The sequence below is a fragment of the Sturnira hondurensis genome, unplaced genomic scaffold, assembly GCF_014824575.4.
Source record: "Sturnira hondurensis isolate 20B ecotype Veracruz unplaced genomic scaffold, ASM1482457v3 Scaffold0005791, whole genome shotgun sequence".
NCBI lineage: Eukaryota > Metazoa > Chordata > Mammalia > Chiroptera > Phyllostomidae > Sturnira > Sturnira hondurensis.
Window position 1 is genome coordinate 641662 of NW_028078422.1, and position 14630 is coordinate 656291.

Consider the following 14630-nt stretch of genomic DNA (forward strand, 5'->3'; position numbering starts at 1 on the left):
TGATGAGAGGAAGGAGACGAATGAACCGAGGCACATGCGTGACATGGACTGGAAGACGGATGAAGAAGATGGAGACAGCGGCATGGGTGCATGAGGAGACAGCTGAGTGGCTGAGTTGAATGGATGGTGGTGGAACACATGGACTGGATGAACTGCTAAGGGAATGAATTTCTCCTCGGAACAAAGTCTCCTAACTTGGCTTTTCTAGATGGGCATCACGCGGTTCGTAAACCCTCTGAAATCATACACCAATTTGCAATGGCTCCTGTTTCCAGTGCATCTCACGAGTGAGATTCTCCAAATTTTCAGAACCCAGTTGTGCTGTGACAGACCTTCCCATCCCATTCATTGTTGTCCCGTTACCTGCCCCCCCCATCTCCAGAATTGGAAAAGACGTAATTTCATAATATTAACAAAATATTAATGACACTCCTCCCCCATCCTGTTGAATTAATCAGGGTAAGTAATAAGGCCCATTTGGCAAAGCAGACCCCAAGAGGGGGAAGCTGTGGCAGTTTTAGGCTTGTGTTCAGTGTCTGAACTGCCAAGTGAAGTTCCGAGTCTGCAGCATGTGGTTGAAGTCCTTGCTTTTCAAGAAGCCCAATATCCCGGCTCACATGTGGAAAGGGGCATCAGGAGCCCCCTGGGCTCTGCGAAGGCCCACAGATTCCTGGGTGGAGGACAGCAATGTAGGGTGGTTCAACCTGACCTGGGCCTTGGCTGGCCGCAGCCGTCCACCACCCCCGACCTGGATGTTCACTGTGGTGGCATAGCTGAGCTTTCTGGCCGGAGGCGGTGGGGGCTGGGGCTGAGGTGGTGGTGATGGTGCCCGGGACGTGGGGGCAGAGGACCAAGGACCCCGGGAGGCTGGGGGGGCCTCTCCCCCAGGCCCTTGCCGCCGAGCTAGGCTCTGGCTGATGTACGAGGCCGCCAGGTATCTTGACAGAGCAGCTGCACTGGGGCCCAGGAGCTGACGGGTTGGGGGTGGGGGGCTGTGAGGTGGAGTCAAGTCTGAAGACTCTGACTTGGCAACATGAGAGGCTAAGTGGCCTCCTGGTTTGGACAAAATCACAGTGGTCTGAGTAGGGGTGGGTGACAGGCCTGGAGTGTCCCAAGAGTCTCCTTGCTCAGGCAGAGGTGTGGCAGCTGGAACACGGGTGTCCGGGAGGCCCTTCTGCTCCAATTGAGGTGCAGGTTTGGGGGCCTGGAGGTCTGTGAGGCTTTGCTCCTGAAGCAAAGGGACAGCAGTGGAACCCGGGGGGTCTGGCAGGCCCCCCTGCTTGGGCGAAGGCCGCGATGCTTGTTCCCTTGTGTCCATGATGCCTTGGGGCTGGGGCAAACCTGTGGCAGCCTGAGCCCGAACGTCTGGGAGGTCCTGGGGCAAAGACAATGAAGCGCCGGCTGGGGCCTGACAGTCTAGGTGGCCTCCACAGGCAGGCAAAGGTGAGGTATCCGGAAGCTGGATGTCTGAGAGGTCGTGTTCCAAGGGCATTGCGTTGCTGGCTGGGATCTGAGGGTCCAGACTGCTTCCACTTGGAAGCAAAGGGTCGCTGGCTTGGCTGCAGGCAGTGGCTGGGGACTGAACATCCCTGGAACCTTCTTGCTTAGTTAATGGGGTGTTGTCTGGGCTCTGGCGGTCTAGGTGGCCTTTCTGCTTGGGCACAGGACTGGTGACTATAACTGGGACATGAGAACAAGTTCCCTGCTTTGGCAAGGCTGGGGTGGTTGGAACCTGGATGTCCACCTGGCATCCCTGCTGAGGGGAAAAGGTGGTAGCTGGAAGCTGTATATCCTTGTGGCCTCTATGCTCAGGCAAAGGGCTGGTAACCGGGACTCGCATTTCCAGGTGGCCTTCTTGATCAGGTGGAGCTGCGATAGCCAGAACCTGGACACATGGCGGGTCTTCCTGCTTGGGCAAAGGTGTGGCGGCTGGAACCCAGAGATCTTGCTCAGGCAAAATGGTAGCAGCTGGAATCTGGATGCCCTGATGGTCTTGCTCAGGCCAATTGGAAACATCTAGACCCTGGCCACCCAGGCTGCCTGCCTGTTTAGACAGGGGTGCAGCAGCTTGAACGTGGGCAGCAGGGCCCAGAGGGACAGACTCCTGGGCCATGGTCAGTGGGAAGGCCAGCTCACATACCAGCACATGTCCAAAGGCAGGCAGGGGCCCTGTATGCAAAGGAAGAAATGAATCAGGACTGGAATCTCAGTGAGCCACCTTTGCTGGCCACATATTTGGACCTTACCTGGCTCAGCCTGCTCCTGGGGCAAGCAAGGGAACAGCTGGGGTTGGGCCAGAGCCCGCGGCCGGCGGCGGGGGGCATTAGCGGATGCCCGGGTCTCAGCACGTTGCATCCGCTGGATCCGCTCACTGTAAAGCCGGGCCAGCTCTCGCACGCGGGACGCGGCCCGCTCCGCACTGGGGACTCCAGCCTTCCCACTCCCACTGCTTCTACCAAGATCTGAGTCTTCCAGAATCAGCAGCGGCTCTGGGAAACCTGGCCGGGCCAACTGCCCCTGCTCCAGAGCCTGCCAGGCACTCCGGATTTCTGAGCAAGAACGAAATTCCAGCTCATCTTGGAATCCCTCATCTCGGGTGCCATCCTGGGGCTGGAAATCTGGAAATGATACCCCTTTTTCTTCCTCCTCCTCCTCCTCCTCCTCCTGCCCTGCTCGGCTGCCTGAGGAAGGCCCTCCTAGTTCTCCAGAACTGCCTCCAGAGATCAGTTCTCTCCTGGTGGCTAGGGCCTCGCCCGGTTCCTGCAGAGGGCCCTGCAGCCAGGCGTCACAGGGAAGGGAGGCAGCAATGTCAGGCACACTGGGTAGGGCTGGGAGGCAGGGCATTTCGAAAACACTAGAAATGTCAGAGAGACTAGGAAGGCGGGGAAGTGGGGGAATTTCAGAAAGGCTGGAAATTTCAGGGAGGTTGGGCACAGCAGGGTTTTTGGTAAGGCCAGGAATGTCAGGAACTTCAGCTGCACTGGGACTTCCGAGTCCCTCTAGGATGTGGAGTGGGGAAGAGCCCCGTTCATCCATCTCCAGCTCTTCCTCCTCCTCCTCTGAAGAGTCCTGATTGGGCAGAGCTGGGAACGCAAAGCTTTCGCCATCACCTGGCCCCTGGGAGTCTCCTGGGAACTTGGGAATGTCGTTGGGGGGTGGCTGTAGCGAGCCCTGGGGAAGAGACCAAAGATCACGGTGGGCTGGCCACCCTGGTCCCTGGTCTGTGCCTGCCCATGAGGAGAGCCCCAAGGACACGGTGACGGGAGGCCCAGCTCACCCCCGCATCCTGGAGGCCTCTTTGGTTCAGCAGTTCCAGGATTTCTTCAGTGATTGACGTCCCAGAGGGATCCAGCGTGGGAGGTCCAGTGTCCTCCAAGTCCTCAGTGGGTCCAGAAGCTGGGCCCCGTACCTGAGGTTCTAAGGGAGGGTACAGCTCCCCCTCACTGCCAGCATGCTACGAGGAAGGAAAGGATGGAAGGCAAGCACCGAGGGCTCCCAGCCCCTTATCCCTCAGATGGAGGAACCAATCCCCCAGCCCCTTTCATATTCAGACCCAGGAGTTTAGAACTCAGGTTCCCCCTCCACCAGGCCCAAGTCTGGGTCCCAAGACCCTGTCCCGAGAGACTGCTTACCTTGAGTCTAGGCTTAGCTGGGAATGGAGAGATGAGAAAAAGAGTGAGAGACAGGAATAACTGCTACTCCTTGTGGATGATGGGCTCCCCGATGACCCCTCCCCCATGAAAACTGGGTTTCCCCTGGGAAGACACACACACACACAGAGGCAGGACTGGACCTGGCTGGGCTGGGCGGCCACTTACTGTTCTGTGGAAACACGACATATGGGTCCTTCACTGGCTCTGGGGAGGGGACACACTGATGTTAGGGGCCCAGCTCCCACCCCAATCCCTAGCTGATCTTTCGGTGGGGGGAACTCACCAGACTGTCTGCGGCCACGCCGCGTAGTGGAGGGGGCTGGAGACGGGGCTGTGGAAGAGGCAGAGGAGAACCTCATCAGGAGCCCAGCCCCAAGCTTCTGGGAGAGGGGGGCGGTGGGGGTACAATTCCTGAGTCCTGGGGAAGATGCAGGGAGTGCGACTCAGGGTTCCATCCCCTGTACCTGTGTTCCTTCGTCCAGGGGTAAAACTTCTAGCGTCTCGAGGTCGGGGAGACCCAAGTGGGAGTGTCACGGGCTCTGGGACAGGCTTACTTTTCGGAGCACCTGTGGGGAGAGATTTGGGGCTAACAGACCTATGTTCTTTTGGAAGTAATTCCTTGACTTCCACACCTCCCCACCCAAGGCCCAAACTCACAGTACAGGCTGCTTTCAAGGAGAACTTGTTTTGCCTGAAAGACACAAGGATGAGGGTTATGGGCCGGTCTCTGGGCACCCCAGTCCTAGTCCCAGTAATGGGTGACGCTATGTGACAGGCATATTATATGACTGATGACAATTAATCCTCACCACAGCCCCGTGAGGTCGATGCTATTACCCCTCCTGGTTAGTAAACTGAGCTCAGAGAGGTTGCTCAAAGTCACAAAGCCAGGGACGTGGTGGAGCTGGGATTCAAACCCAGGCAGCCTACTCTACAATCTAACTGTCACGTTCTAAGAGGGTCCCCTGAACTCAGGGTTTTCCAGAACTGCTGGGGGGGCGGGTGTCTCCGGCACTCTGCCGGCCGCCATCCGTGAGGGCAGCTGTACCTTGGCTGGGATGGAGGCAGGGTGGTTCTCAAAGAAGAGGCTCTGGAGACAGTGGATCCACAGCTTCTTCTCTTCTTGGTTCTTGGCCTGGGGGTAGGTGGGGACAGAGTTAGGTGTAAGGTGTAGGGGCTGGAGGGAACCCTGCCGGCTCCCCCCCCGCCCTCTGCTCACCTGGAGCAGGTGCCTATGCTTGGGAATGGTCAGATCGGCCACCTTGAATCCTAGAGGGTCACGAGGACTCTCGCTCACACTCAGGTTGCAGCACTGGAAGGGGGAACAGAAGGGGCGGCAGGCTCAGAGTCCTTGGACCCAGCAATGCGCCTCTTGTATGTGGGTTCCTGTATGGTTGTATGGGAGTCCTTTCCCCTCCACTGACCCCTCCCCAGGATGGGCTCTGCTCTCCCTCACCAATCCTCCCCACCCTCATCTGGATTGAGATGTGCTCCTCCCCTTGAAGACACTTGCCTGGTGGGCAAATCCAGGTCCCTCCCCTCTGCATCCTGCTGGCCTCACCCCTCCTTATTGCACCGTGCCCCACCCTCAGACTCAAGAGTATGTGGCTCTTTTAAGCCAGGCTGTCCTTCCTTGGAGACCCTGCCCCTGGCCACCCCTTTAGGGGTGCAGGTACAGGTATATAGAACATAGCTTGTAGGTAACATTCCAGTCCCACCCCCATCCCTGAACTCACAAAGATGTGACCCTTGTAGGTGTATTCCGGCCCCCGGCGCTTGGCCACAAGCAGCATCCGTGAGAAGAGAAAGAGCAGCCGCTCACCCCCTCGAAGTCGGGGACCGCCCCCTCCACCACCTCGGAATGAGCCTTCCAGCACCAGCTCCCCAAAAGCACTGAGCTCCGGGCCGGTCCAGCCACCTAGCCGCCGCTGCACTTCCTGCCGGGATCCCGCCAGGTGCACAGGACACAGAAACGCACCGAAGGGCAGCAAATACATGCCAACACAAGGGGGTTAACAACCAGGCCGTGCTGTCTAATCACACCCTCGGAGGTTACCTTTGAAGTACTGACCACCCCCCTCCCATGGCCCACATGCCCACTCCTCCCATCCAGCCCACCCTGGAGGCACCTGGAGGCGTGCAGCATGCTCCTGCTTGCGCTTCATGTCATTGATGTACCAGGCAACCGCTGTCATAGACACAATGGCCTCCTCCACCATCTCACGGCCCCCCGTGTCCGGGCCCTCCGCCCAGTGCTTGCCTAGCTCCTGCCAGGCAGCCACCGGGCACCCAGGGAGGAAAAGAGAAAGAATGATAATGATAGGAGACAGAGAGAAACAGAAAGGTAGAGGCAGAGAGGGAGACCCAGGGACAAAGACAGACAAACAGGAGGAAAAAATGGTATCAGCTGAAGCCAGAAGCCACTGCCAGCAAGACCCACCCCAAGCACTGACCCAGTGCGTAGGGACCGCACGCCTCCCCAGGCCTTGCCCAGCTTGTCCTGGTTCACCCTCCAGGTGTACCACCAGGTGGTCCATGGGCAGGACTTGGCCCCTCATCAAGCAACCCCCTGAGGGCCATAGCGAACCTGTAGCAACAGATGGTACTTGAGGATGCGCTGAACAGGTTTCAGCAGGAAGCTCTGCAGGGGCAGCGAGTGGTGGAGCTGGGCCTGGCGCTCCTGCAGCCAAAGTGCTGCTGGTGGAGACAGCGAGAGCTCCCGGAGCAGGGCCAGGGAGCTGGGGGCACAGCACAGGTCAGAGTGGCTGGCAGTTCTGGTGGGCAGGGCTAGGAGGGGTTGGAGGCTGGCAGGGGTTAGGGGCAGATTAGGGAGTTCAGGTACTGTCACCATCTAGCAGAGGCTGGAGCTGGATGAGTTGGATAGAGGGAGGTTGGGTGATATACTCAGCTCATGGGCATGACCTGGGACCCCTTACCTCGGGTAGTTCATGCAGTACAATGTGTAGATGTCAAAATCCTCGCTCTGTGGGTGACAGGGGAGTTAGGGAGACCTCAGACTCTCCGTGACCCGTTTGCACAGGCCTGCTCCTCACTCACCCAGGGGCCAGCCCAGACTGAGCACTGGCCCCCAGACTCACCCTTTGCACGAAGCACTCCGCAATGCCCCCTGCACTGCTGCTGCCTTCCAGCTCCTCCAGGAGCTCGCTGTAGGGAGAGGAAAGGGTGAGGAGCTGCCCTGCCCCACAGTGCCCCCAGGGGAGGTCTCGGGGAGGGTGGGTGGGGGCTTGGTGGTGGCCAGGCTCTCTCTAGGGGATGCCGTGTCCTGAGGAAGAGTCCTCTGATGCCTACGAGGAACATTGTAACACACTCCGACTTCCTCGGGCTGCACTGGTCACATTCCTCAGCCTGAAATCTTGTCATAGCTGGCCTGAGCCTGGGTGTCTCATGTCATGACCCAGGGACAGCAGTGTCATAACCTTCAGAGATGTGATGATCTTAAGCTCTTGTTGCAAACTGGAGATCTTGTCCTGACTCTCGAACCTCAGGCAATAATCTCACGATCTTGCCAAGACACTCAGGCGTCCTGATTCTTGGGAGTCCAGCGTCCTCCTGACTGGGGACCAACCATCCTGGTTTGTCTAGGACTGAGGGGTCCCCAGGACACACATGCTCACACTGTCATGATCTTCAGGCCCCACCTGAGCCTTGGATTCATTGTGCTCCCAAGTTTGAGTGTTGAGCTCCATCCCGATGCCTGGGTCAGTCTTCTTATTTGGACTTGGACCTCACCCGGATCCTCGGGCTCTGTCCCTTCACTCCTCCACCATCCTGGGTCCTTCCTCCCCACCGTGATCCCTGCCTAATGTCTCAACACCCCATGGACAAGCCTGGACCAGGCTCTGCGGGGCTCCAAGCTTTGGGTTAGAACCTAGCCCTCCTGCCCTGGTCCACCAGCCAGCACCCCTGCCCAGCCCACTCACTGCTGACCTGCTGAACTCGTAGATGTCCTCGATGTTTGCAAACAGCGTGCCCACCTGCTCTGTACTCAGCCCCAGGACCCCGCCATCCAGCAGGGGGCCCAGGTAGTCCTGTGGGGATGACTGGGGGTCACTGGGGCAGAGGAACCGGCCTGGGTCCCCACTGTGCTCAGGTGCCCTCTTGCCTCACCTCTACAATGCTGCGGAGGTCTCGGACGTAGGCCCGCTCTGTCTCCACAATCTCACGGGCCACACGCTCCAGCCTTGAGGGTTTCACCGACCCAGGGGTCCCCACGGGCGACAGATGCAGGCGGATGGGGGGTCCTGGAAGGGGCTCTGGCCTGGAGGCTGTGCAGGCAGGGGTGGGCCCTGGGGCCAGGTCCCCCTCAGAGCCCACTGTGCTCAGGGATGTGGAGCTCCCAGAACCTCGTGGGGAGGCCATGGCAGGGGTTGTGGAAACTGCTGGGGACATGAAGCAGGAGGTCAGGGGTCTCCCCGGCCGAGTAAAGTGAGTGCTCTCAGCCCCCATACTCACCCACACTCAGTAGCCTTCCCAAGGCTCCCTTCTCCTCTTCCCACTGTGCTGCCTGGTCCAATCCCGTCCTCTCCCATCAGGGTCCTCTCTGGGCTTCTGGCCTCCGCTTCTCTAATCCATATCCACACATCAGCCTAGGATATCTTTATTAATTTGCCTGTCTGACTCGGTCACTCCCATGAGTATAACCCCCTCATGCCCTCAGGATGAAGCGCAAACTCCTGAAGACTGTGCAAGGCAGTCTTTAGAGACCTTTCTGGGACGCGCTCTTCCCACAGCCTGGCCACTTTCTAGACTCCAGTCTCCAGTCACACTTAGCTTCTTTCAGTTACTTAAATAAGCAGCCTCTTCTTACCTCTTTGGCCTTTGCACACACTGGTCTCATTGTGTGGAATGCTCTTCCCTGCCTTTCCCAATTCATGCTTATTCTTACTATCCTCAGTCTATTTATACATATTTCTTAATTTCTTTTTTTAAGTTTCCATCTGAGGAAAATTTTTTATTGCTTTTTAGAGAGAGAGAGCAGGGGAACAAGAAAGAAACATCCATTGGTTGCCCCCCGTCAGCGCCTGGACCTGGGATCGTACCCAACCAGTCCAGGGAGTGAACCCACAGCCCTTCAGTTACAGACCACACTCCAACAAACCAAGCCACACGGATCAGAGCTCTGTTCTCAGTTTAGATGTTCTCTTCTCCAGGAAGCCTCCCCTGACCTCCCCAGCTAGGCTCCCAATCCCAGCTCTGATCACTCTGCCCTGGGATACCCCTCTGTACTCTCGCTGTCTAGAGATGGGCCCATCTCCCCCACCAGACTTGCAGCTCTGTGCAGGCAGGCCTGGGGCTGTCTTGGTCACTCTGCGTTGCCAGCATAACTCGGCACCGGGCCAGCCACAGAGCGCTGCACTGTGTCTTGAATAAAGGCATGAATGTCCAGCAGGCTCCGCCCCTCCCTTGCGTGCTCACCTGTCTGAGTCTCACACACAGTTGCACAGTCATACACTTCACCTCTGCGGCAGGGGCCAAGGCGAGGGCTGGGTTTGGACAGGCTCAGTCCACGGGCTCCCTCTGGCATGGCTGAGTGGCTCAACGGCTTCTGCAGAAAGACCCCCTTCTTGGATATCAGGACCCCGTAGGCTTCCCTGCCGCCCACACTCACAAACTGGGGGCTGAGAACTAGGGGTGTGGTCTAAATCCAGGGAGGGGCCTCTCATGGGGTAGACAGAGGCAAAGTGATAGAAGGATGGGGGGGGGGAAGAGATAACATAGAAAAGAAATGGAAAGATCGAGACAAAGAAGAGTGAAGATAGCAAGAGTCGCTGAAACTAGCAGCCTGGTCAGTCTGGGGCCGGAGGCTCAGGGATCCTGGGAAGGGTTGGGCTCCGGCTGGACTTCGGCTGGACTCCGGCTGGAGCCTAAGGCTAGGGGCAGGGCTGGGAAAAGCCGTGGGCGGGAGGCCACGGGGTCCCAGGGGAGGGCGGAGGAGGCCGGGGGACCGGATGCCGGGGTCCGGCAGACGGCTCCCTCCCCCACCGAGAGCTGTGAGGTGGGACGCTGGCCTTGAGCCCTCGATCTCCCTGCAGCCAGTCCCCCTACGACCGGCTTTCTGACCCCAGCGCCTTCCTATCTCCGCCAGCCCCGAACTCCCGCCAGCGCCTCCGCTCGCCCCCCGCCGGCACGCCCCCTCATTGTTTAGCAGCAGCGGTGCTACCCCCTCCCCCAGCCGGTCCGGGCCTCTCGCCTCCTTCCTCACCTCTCCGGGAGTCTCCAGCCCCGAACCGAGGCAACCCAGCTACTATTCGACCCTCAGCATGGTCCCCAGGGAGGCGTAGAGCTGGCTCCTGGGTCCCTGGGTCTCTGAAAGTCAGGGGCGGGAGGGCTCCAGGACCAGAATCCGAGGTCTCTTGGAAAATGGGGAGCAGCGGTCCGAATTTCTTGGTTCTCTAAATGCAGAGTGCTGGAAGCCTGACTCTTGAGTCTCAGATGGGGATGCTGGGGACCCAAATCCTGGGACTTCCAGATATGGCCATAGGCAGCCCGGATTCCTGAGTTTTCCTAACTCTAAGAGCAGGAATTAAACCACCTCCAGGCGGGAGTGCACGGGAGTCCCAAATTCCTGAGTCCCTTTGAAGTATTGGGCGCTTCTACCCCAAACAAACTTGCTGGGGTGCTAGACGCCCATAGTACAAGCTTCTCCTGGGAACTCCTGGATGGTCTCTCTGGTAGGGGATCCTAAATTCTTCAAACCGGGGTGCAAAGAGCTCGACCTCCAGGGTCGCTCGGGGCTCATGTCCCGGACTCCTGGGAAGGCGCTGGGAAGCTGGATATCTGGGGTCCTCTGACCTGCACGCGATAGCTTGTGCTTCGGGGTCTCTCAGGACGCGGTGCAGAAACTCGGAAAGCCGGAATCCGTGACTCTGGACCCCTGAGGCTGCAGGATGGGTGGCACCCGGCTAAAGCGGCTGCGGTGCCAGCGCCACTTCTGCAGAGGGAGAGTCTGATCCCAGCTGTGAGACTGGGGGCGGTTAACTGGGGCTTACCCTCCCCCTAGGCGCCTGGGCTCACATCCTGTTCCCGCCCGCAGGGGGGAGGGGCCGCCTTCCGGCTGGCCAGCCAGGGAAGAGTTAAAACCTCTTTAGATTCTGAATATTCATGAGAAGGCGAGTCCCGGGCAGGTTACACTCCCACATTCCAAATGCCTCTCGGACGTTTCCCTTTTTCAGCAAAGACCTTTGAGGCGTGAGAATACGGAACTGGTTATCCCTTTCTCCTATTGGTCAACCGAAATATTTTGATTTGCATATACAATATGAAACGGAGCTGTCCGGGGAGGTCACGTGGCCAAAAGCAACTGAAGGACCCCACGATAAGAGGGTGCGGCCGGAGCTCCAGTGGCGCAATCGGTTAGCGCGCGGTACTTATAAGACAGTGCATGGCGGAGCAATGCCGAGGTTGTGAGTTCGATCCTCACCTGGAGCAGTTTCAGTTTTCTTTCATCAGCCTCTATAAACGTAGACATTTTACAAATCAACCAGAAATATATCTTACTTAAAGAAATGAACATTTCACTCGGGCTGGAAAGACTCCCGGGACTCTGGCGACCAGCGGCTAAGAAGTGTTTTGTATCGAGGGGGACGTGTCATTTTTATCTTGGCCGCCAGAGGGTGGTATTGCCTCCAAGATGCCTGCACATTTCATTGGACTTGCAAATCTCAGTTTAAGACTTGTGCAGAGAAAGACGTATTTGTCTTTCTACCATATGATTTCACTCATATGTGGAATCTAACAAACAAACTCAGCTAACAAGAAAAACAGAGACAGACTCAGAGATGGAGAACAGATGACAGCTAGTGGGGGGTGTTGGGGGGGTGGAGAGATTGAGCAAAACAGTAAGGACTCATGGATGTGGACAACAGCGTGGTGATTGCTGGGATGGGGTGTATAAGGGGTTACTTTTCCATTACTAAATGGTAATGGAAAAAATATAATAAAGATTATACTTTTTAAAAAAGGGCTTGTGCAGATGTGTCTGTGGGTCCTCTGCAAACAGTGTTTATGGCATTGCTTCCTTCTCTGTCTTGAATTCTTTTTCCAGTTTCACTGAGGTATAATTGCCATATAATGCTGTACGGTATTGGTCCAAGGTGTACAACATGATTTATGTATAAAATGTGAAATGATTATCACAATAAGTTTAGTTAACACCCGTCACCTTAAGTAGTTGCTAATTTCTTTTCTTGTGTGTTTTGGAATTTTAACTCTTTCCCTCCCCATTTCCGAATCAATTTGTGTTTTTCAACAAATACTGAATATCCACTCTATGACCAACTGCTATTTAGGGTTTAGTGATACTATTGCAGCGCACAAGACAAAGTCTCTGTCCCTAAGGACTTGACATTCTAGTGGGGGAGGCAGGTTTCTATACACATAGGAACCAAGTATATTTCATACGTTAGGTGGCGATAAACGTCATGGAAAAAGTACAGGAAGGTAAGGAGGATGGTGGAATGGGAGGTGGGGTGTGGGTCAGGGAGCTCTCACTGAGGAGACATTTGAACAGAGAACTGTTAGAGGGGGAGAGAGTGACTGGGGCACCTGGTGGGGGCGCTATTCCAGACAGAGTGCCACAGCCAGCACAAAGGCCCTGCAGCTGAAGCATGTCAGATACACTTACTGGTGGAGCAGCTAGGAAGACAGTGTGGCTACAGCAAGACTGACCAAAGAGAAAGTCAGTCCATGTAAACTGGTAAGAATTTAGGACTTTGGCTTTTGTGTGATCTGACTCAGGTGTCATGACAGGTTCCCTTTGGTTGTCTAGTGGGGCGGTGGAGAGAGACTGAGGGCAAAGGTTCAGGCTAGAGATGATGGAGATAGAACTAGGGTAAAGGCCAGAGGATGAAGCGAATCAAAGAGGATTGCTGTTGGACTGGGGTGTGGATTTGAGAGACAAGTCAAGGGGACTCCCAGGTGTTTGGCATTTGTAGCTGGTGGTAGGTGCCATTTTAAAAAAATTATTATTACTATTTTTTTGAGATGGGGCAGAATGTGTTTTTGGTAAGAGAAGGACCAGAGATGTCTGTTTCTTGTTCTTTCAGTATCTGTAAATGTCTCTGCAAGGTTTGCTTCTTCCTCTTGGCCTCCCCAGTGTCTTTAGGTTTCTTCGTTTCTATCTTTCCCAGCTCTCTTTTCCTCTGTTTGGGGACCACAGCCCTTTGCCACATTAGGGGCAGTTTCCAGGAAAAGATCAAAAGGCCTGCCCCTGGGCAAGGGGGGGAGGGCCGGGAGGGGAGGTGGGAAAGGAGAAGAGGAAGGAGCAGGAGGGGAGGAGGGGAGGGAGAACGCTAACTCTGGGTAACGGGCTGGAGGAGGGCAGAGGGAGCAGAGGGGTGGGGAGGGAAGGTGGAGTCGAGGGGAGAACGAAGAATGAGGGCAGGAGGGAGGGAAAGGAAGGAGAGGGTAGGGGGCTGCGGGGGGAAGGGGGAGGATAAGGGGAACTGGAAAGAAAGAAAAGAGGGGTAAAGAGGTGGGACAGAGAAGGAGGGGAGGGGTGCGGGTGTGGAGAGGAGAACCGAGGGGAGTCGCGGGGAGGGGAGAGGAGAGGAAAAAGAGCGAGTAAAGAAGGAAGAGGGGTCGACGGGGAAGTGGAAGGGGGGCGGGGCGTGGGCACTGACGCGAAGCTGTTTCCGGGCTCCCCGCCCCAGGGTGGGTCTGGCCGCCTCTTGCCTTCTTTGGTCCGAGGACACAGCTGTCCGGGCCCTGCCTCCACGAGCTTGTGACCCACACACCCGGGCCTCCCGCTTCCTCGGCGGAAAGGTCGATATCCCGCAAGCCTGAACTTCTCAACTGGCAGTCCGAAGTGGGGTACTTTCACAGGTCCTGGGTCCCGGAAAGGCAGAAGCTGCGCCTCCGCCCTTCACCTAACGCGCTGAGACACCAGGACCTAGAATTCTCAGTGGCCGGGAGACCAGCTCTGAGATCCCAAAATGTTACGTCCACCTAAGAAACGTCCAAACCTGTAAAAAAAAATTTTTTTTTTTTAGTTTAGTTGAGGCAAACTAACGACAATTACCAGGAAGCAAAATCTCAACCGACTGAGAAAATGCTCCCGAGAATGACAGATTTGCACCTTACTTTGTACGGTACAAAGGAGGAGGCGTAAAGGGGGTACGTAAAGCGCATTGGGAGGCAAGAGAAAGCAAAGCCCGGAATGTCTTGAGAGTGGACCAGAAGTAAAATGAAGAAACAAATACTTCTTTTACATTGGTGGGTACAGGATAGTTAACAATGAACATTTACAGCACATAGAGATGGTATGTAGCAAAATAACGTAAGAATAATGGGGGGTTTTGTGGTCTAGAGTTTTGGTGGGAGATTGTGCCCTGAGGGTGTCTGGAAAAGGGGCATTATTCTGTCGTTATTGTAGATGCAGAAAAGCAATGGGCAGGCTCAGTTAAGGCAAAGATTGACCTTAGTCAAGAGACACATCCACCACGACTCACTTTTAGGTAGAAAATTGTAACACCATATCCTACGTGGTTACTTTAGGTTTCTGAGTTTGTAAGGCTTGCCATGCAGGCCTCCCCTGAGTTTGTCAGGTGTAGTATGTGCCCCCCTTTCACCAACAGCTGCGATACCAGAATCCCGAGACTTTCTAAAGCTGCCTCACCCACATCGCGAGTGTCTGAGTGCCCCAGTTCCGCAAGTCCTGGAAGACTTGGTGGTGGGCCCCCAGGACGTCAGGGCTTCCGGGCTGACCCGCCCCCGCCCGCCCAGGGCCGGCGCCCCAGCACATTCCGTCCTCCCTGCACCACCCCACCCTCCCCACTCAGCCCGCGGGGACGGAAACAACTCGTTCTCGCCCGCCGCCCCGCCGAGGGCTGGGTCAAAGAGACGGACTAGACGCGAACGCCTGAAACGCCTGGACCCGCGCCGCCGACTGCCTCTCCTGGTTCCTACCCAGTGACCTCACCTGGTCCCGCCCCCTCAGGTAAACGGCGGGTCCAGGTG

The 14630-nt window shown here is 56.5% G+C and overlaps 1 protein-coding gene and 1 non-coding gene across 11 annotated transcripts; one reads left to right on the top strand and one right to left on the bottom strand.

Annotated features, from left to right (window-relative positions):
* Positions 1 to 399: 399 nt before the first annotated feature.
* PLEKHG2 (pleckstrin homology and RhoGEF domain containing G2) lies at positions 400 to 10767 on the bottom strand. 10 transcript variants are annotated; one of them, XM_037047499.1, is made up of 19 exons: positions 9877 to 10767; positions 9132 to 9219; positions 7782 to 8050; positions 7602 to 7702; positions 6752 to 6818; positions 6590 to 6636; positions 6241 to 6391; positions 5783 to 5920; positions 5390 to 5590; positions 4873 to 4965; positions 4702 to 4788; positions 4311 to 4344; positions 4118 to 4219; positions 3937 to 3984; positions 3819 to 3857; positions 3633 to 3649; positions 3278 to 3454; positions 2247 to 3171; positions 400 to 2169 (listed from the first exon to the last, which is right to left on the bottom strand). In XM_037047499.1, the coding sequence occupies exons 2-19, from the start codon at positions 9196 to 9198 to the stop codon at positions 614 to 616; spliced, it is 4119 nt and encodes a 1372-aa protein (XP_036903394.1). In that variant the 5' UTR covers positions 9199 to 9219; positions 9877 to 10767; the 3' UTR covers positions 400 to 613. The 10 variants fall into 10 exon arrangements, with proteins under 10 accessions (XP_036903394.1, XP_036903390.1, XP_036903389.1 ...); XM_037047495.1 differs by having other exon boundaries at positions 9090 to 9219; XM_037047494.1 differs by having other exon boundaries at positions 7782 to 8053; positions 9090 to 9219.
* Positions 10768 to 11008: 241 nt separating this feature from the next.
* TRNAI-UAU (transfer RNA isoleucine (anticodon UAU)) lies at positions 11009 to 11102 on the top strand. Its single transcript has 2 exons — positions 11009 to 11046; positions 11067 to 11102. It is a non-coding gene; the product is annotated as a tRNA-Ile (tRNA).
* Positions 11103 to 14630: the final 3528 nt, after the last annotated feature.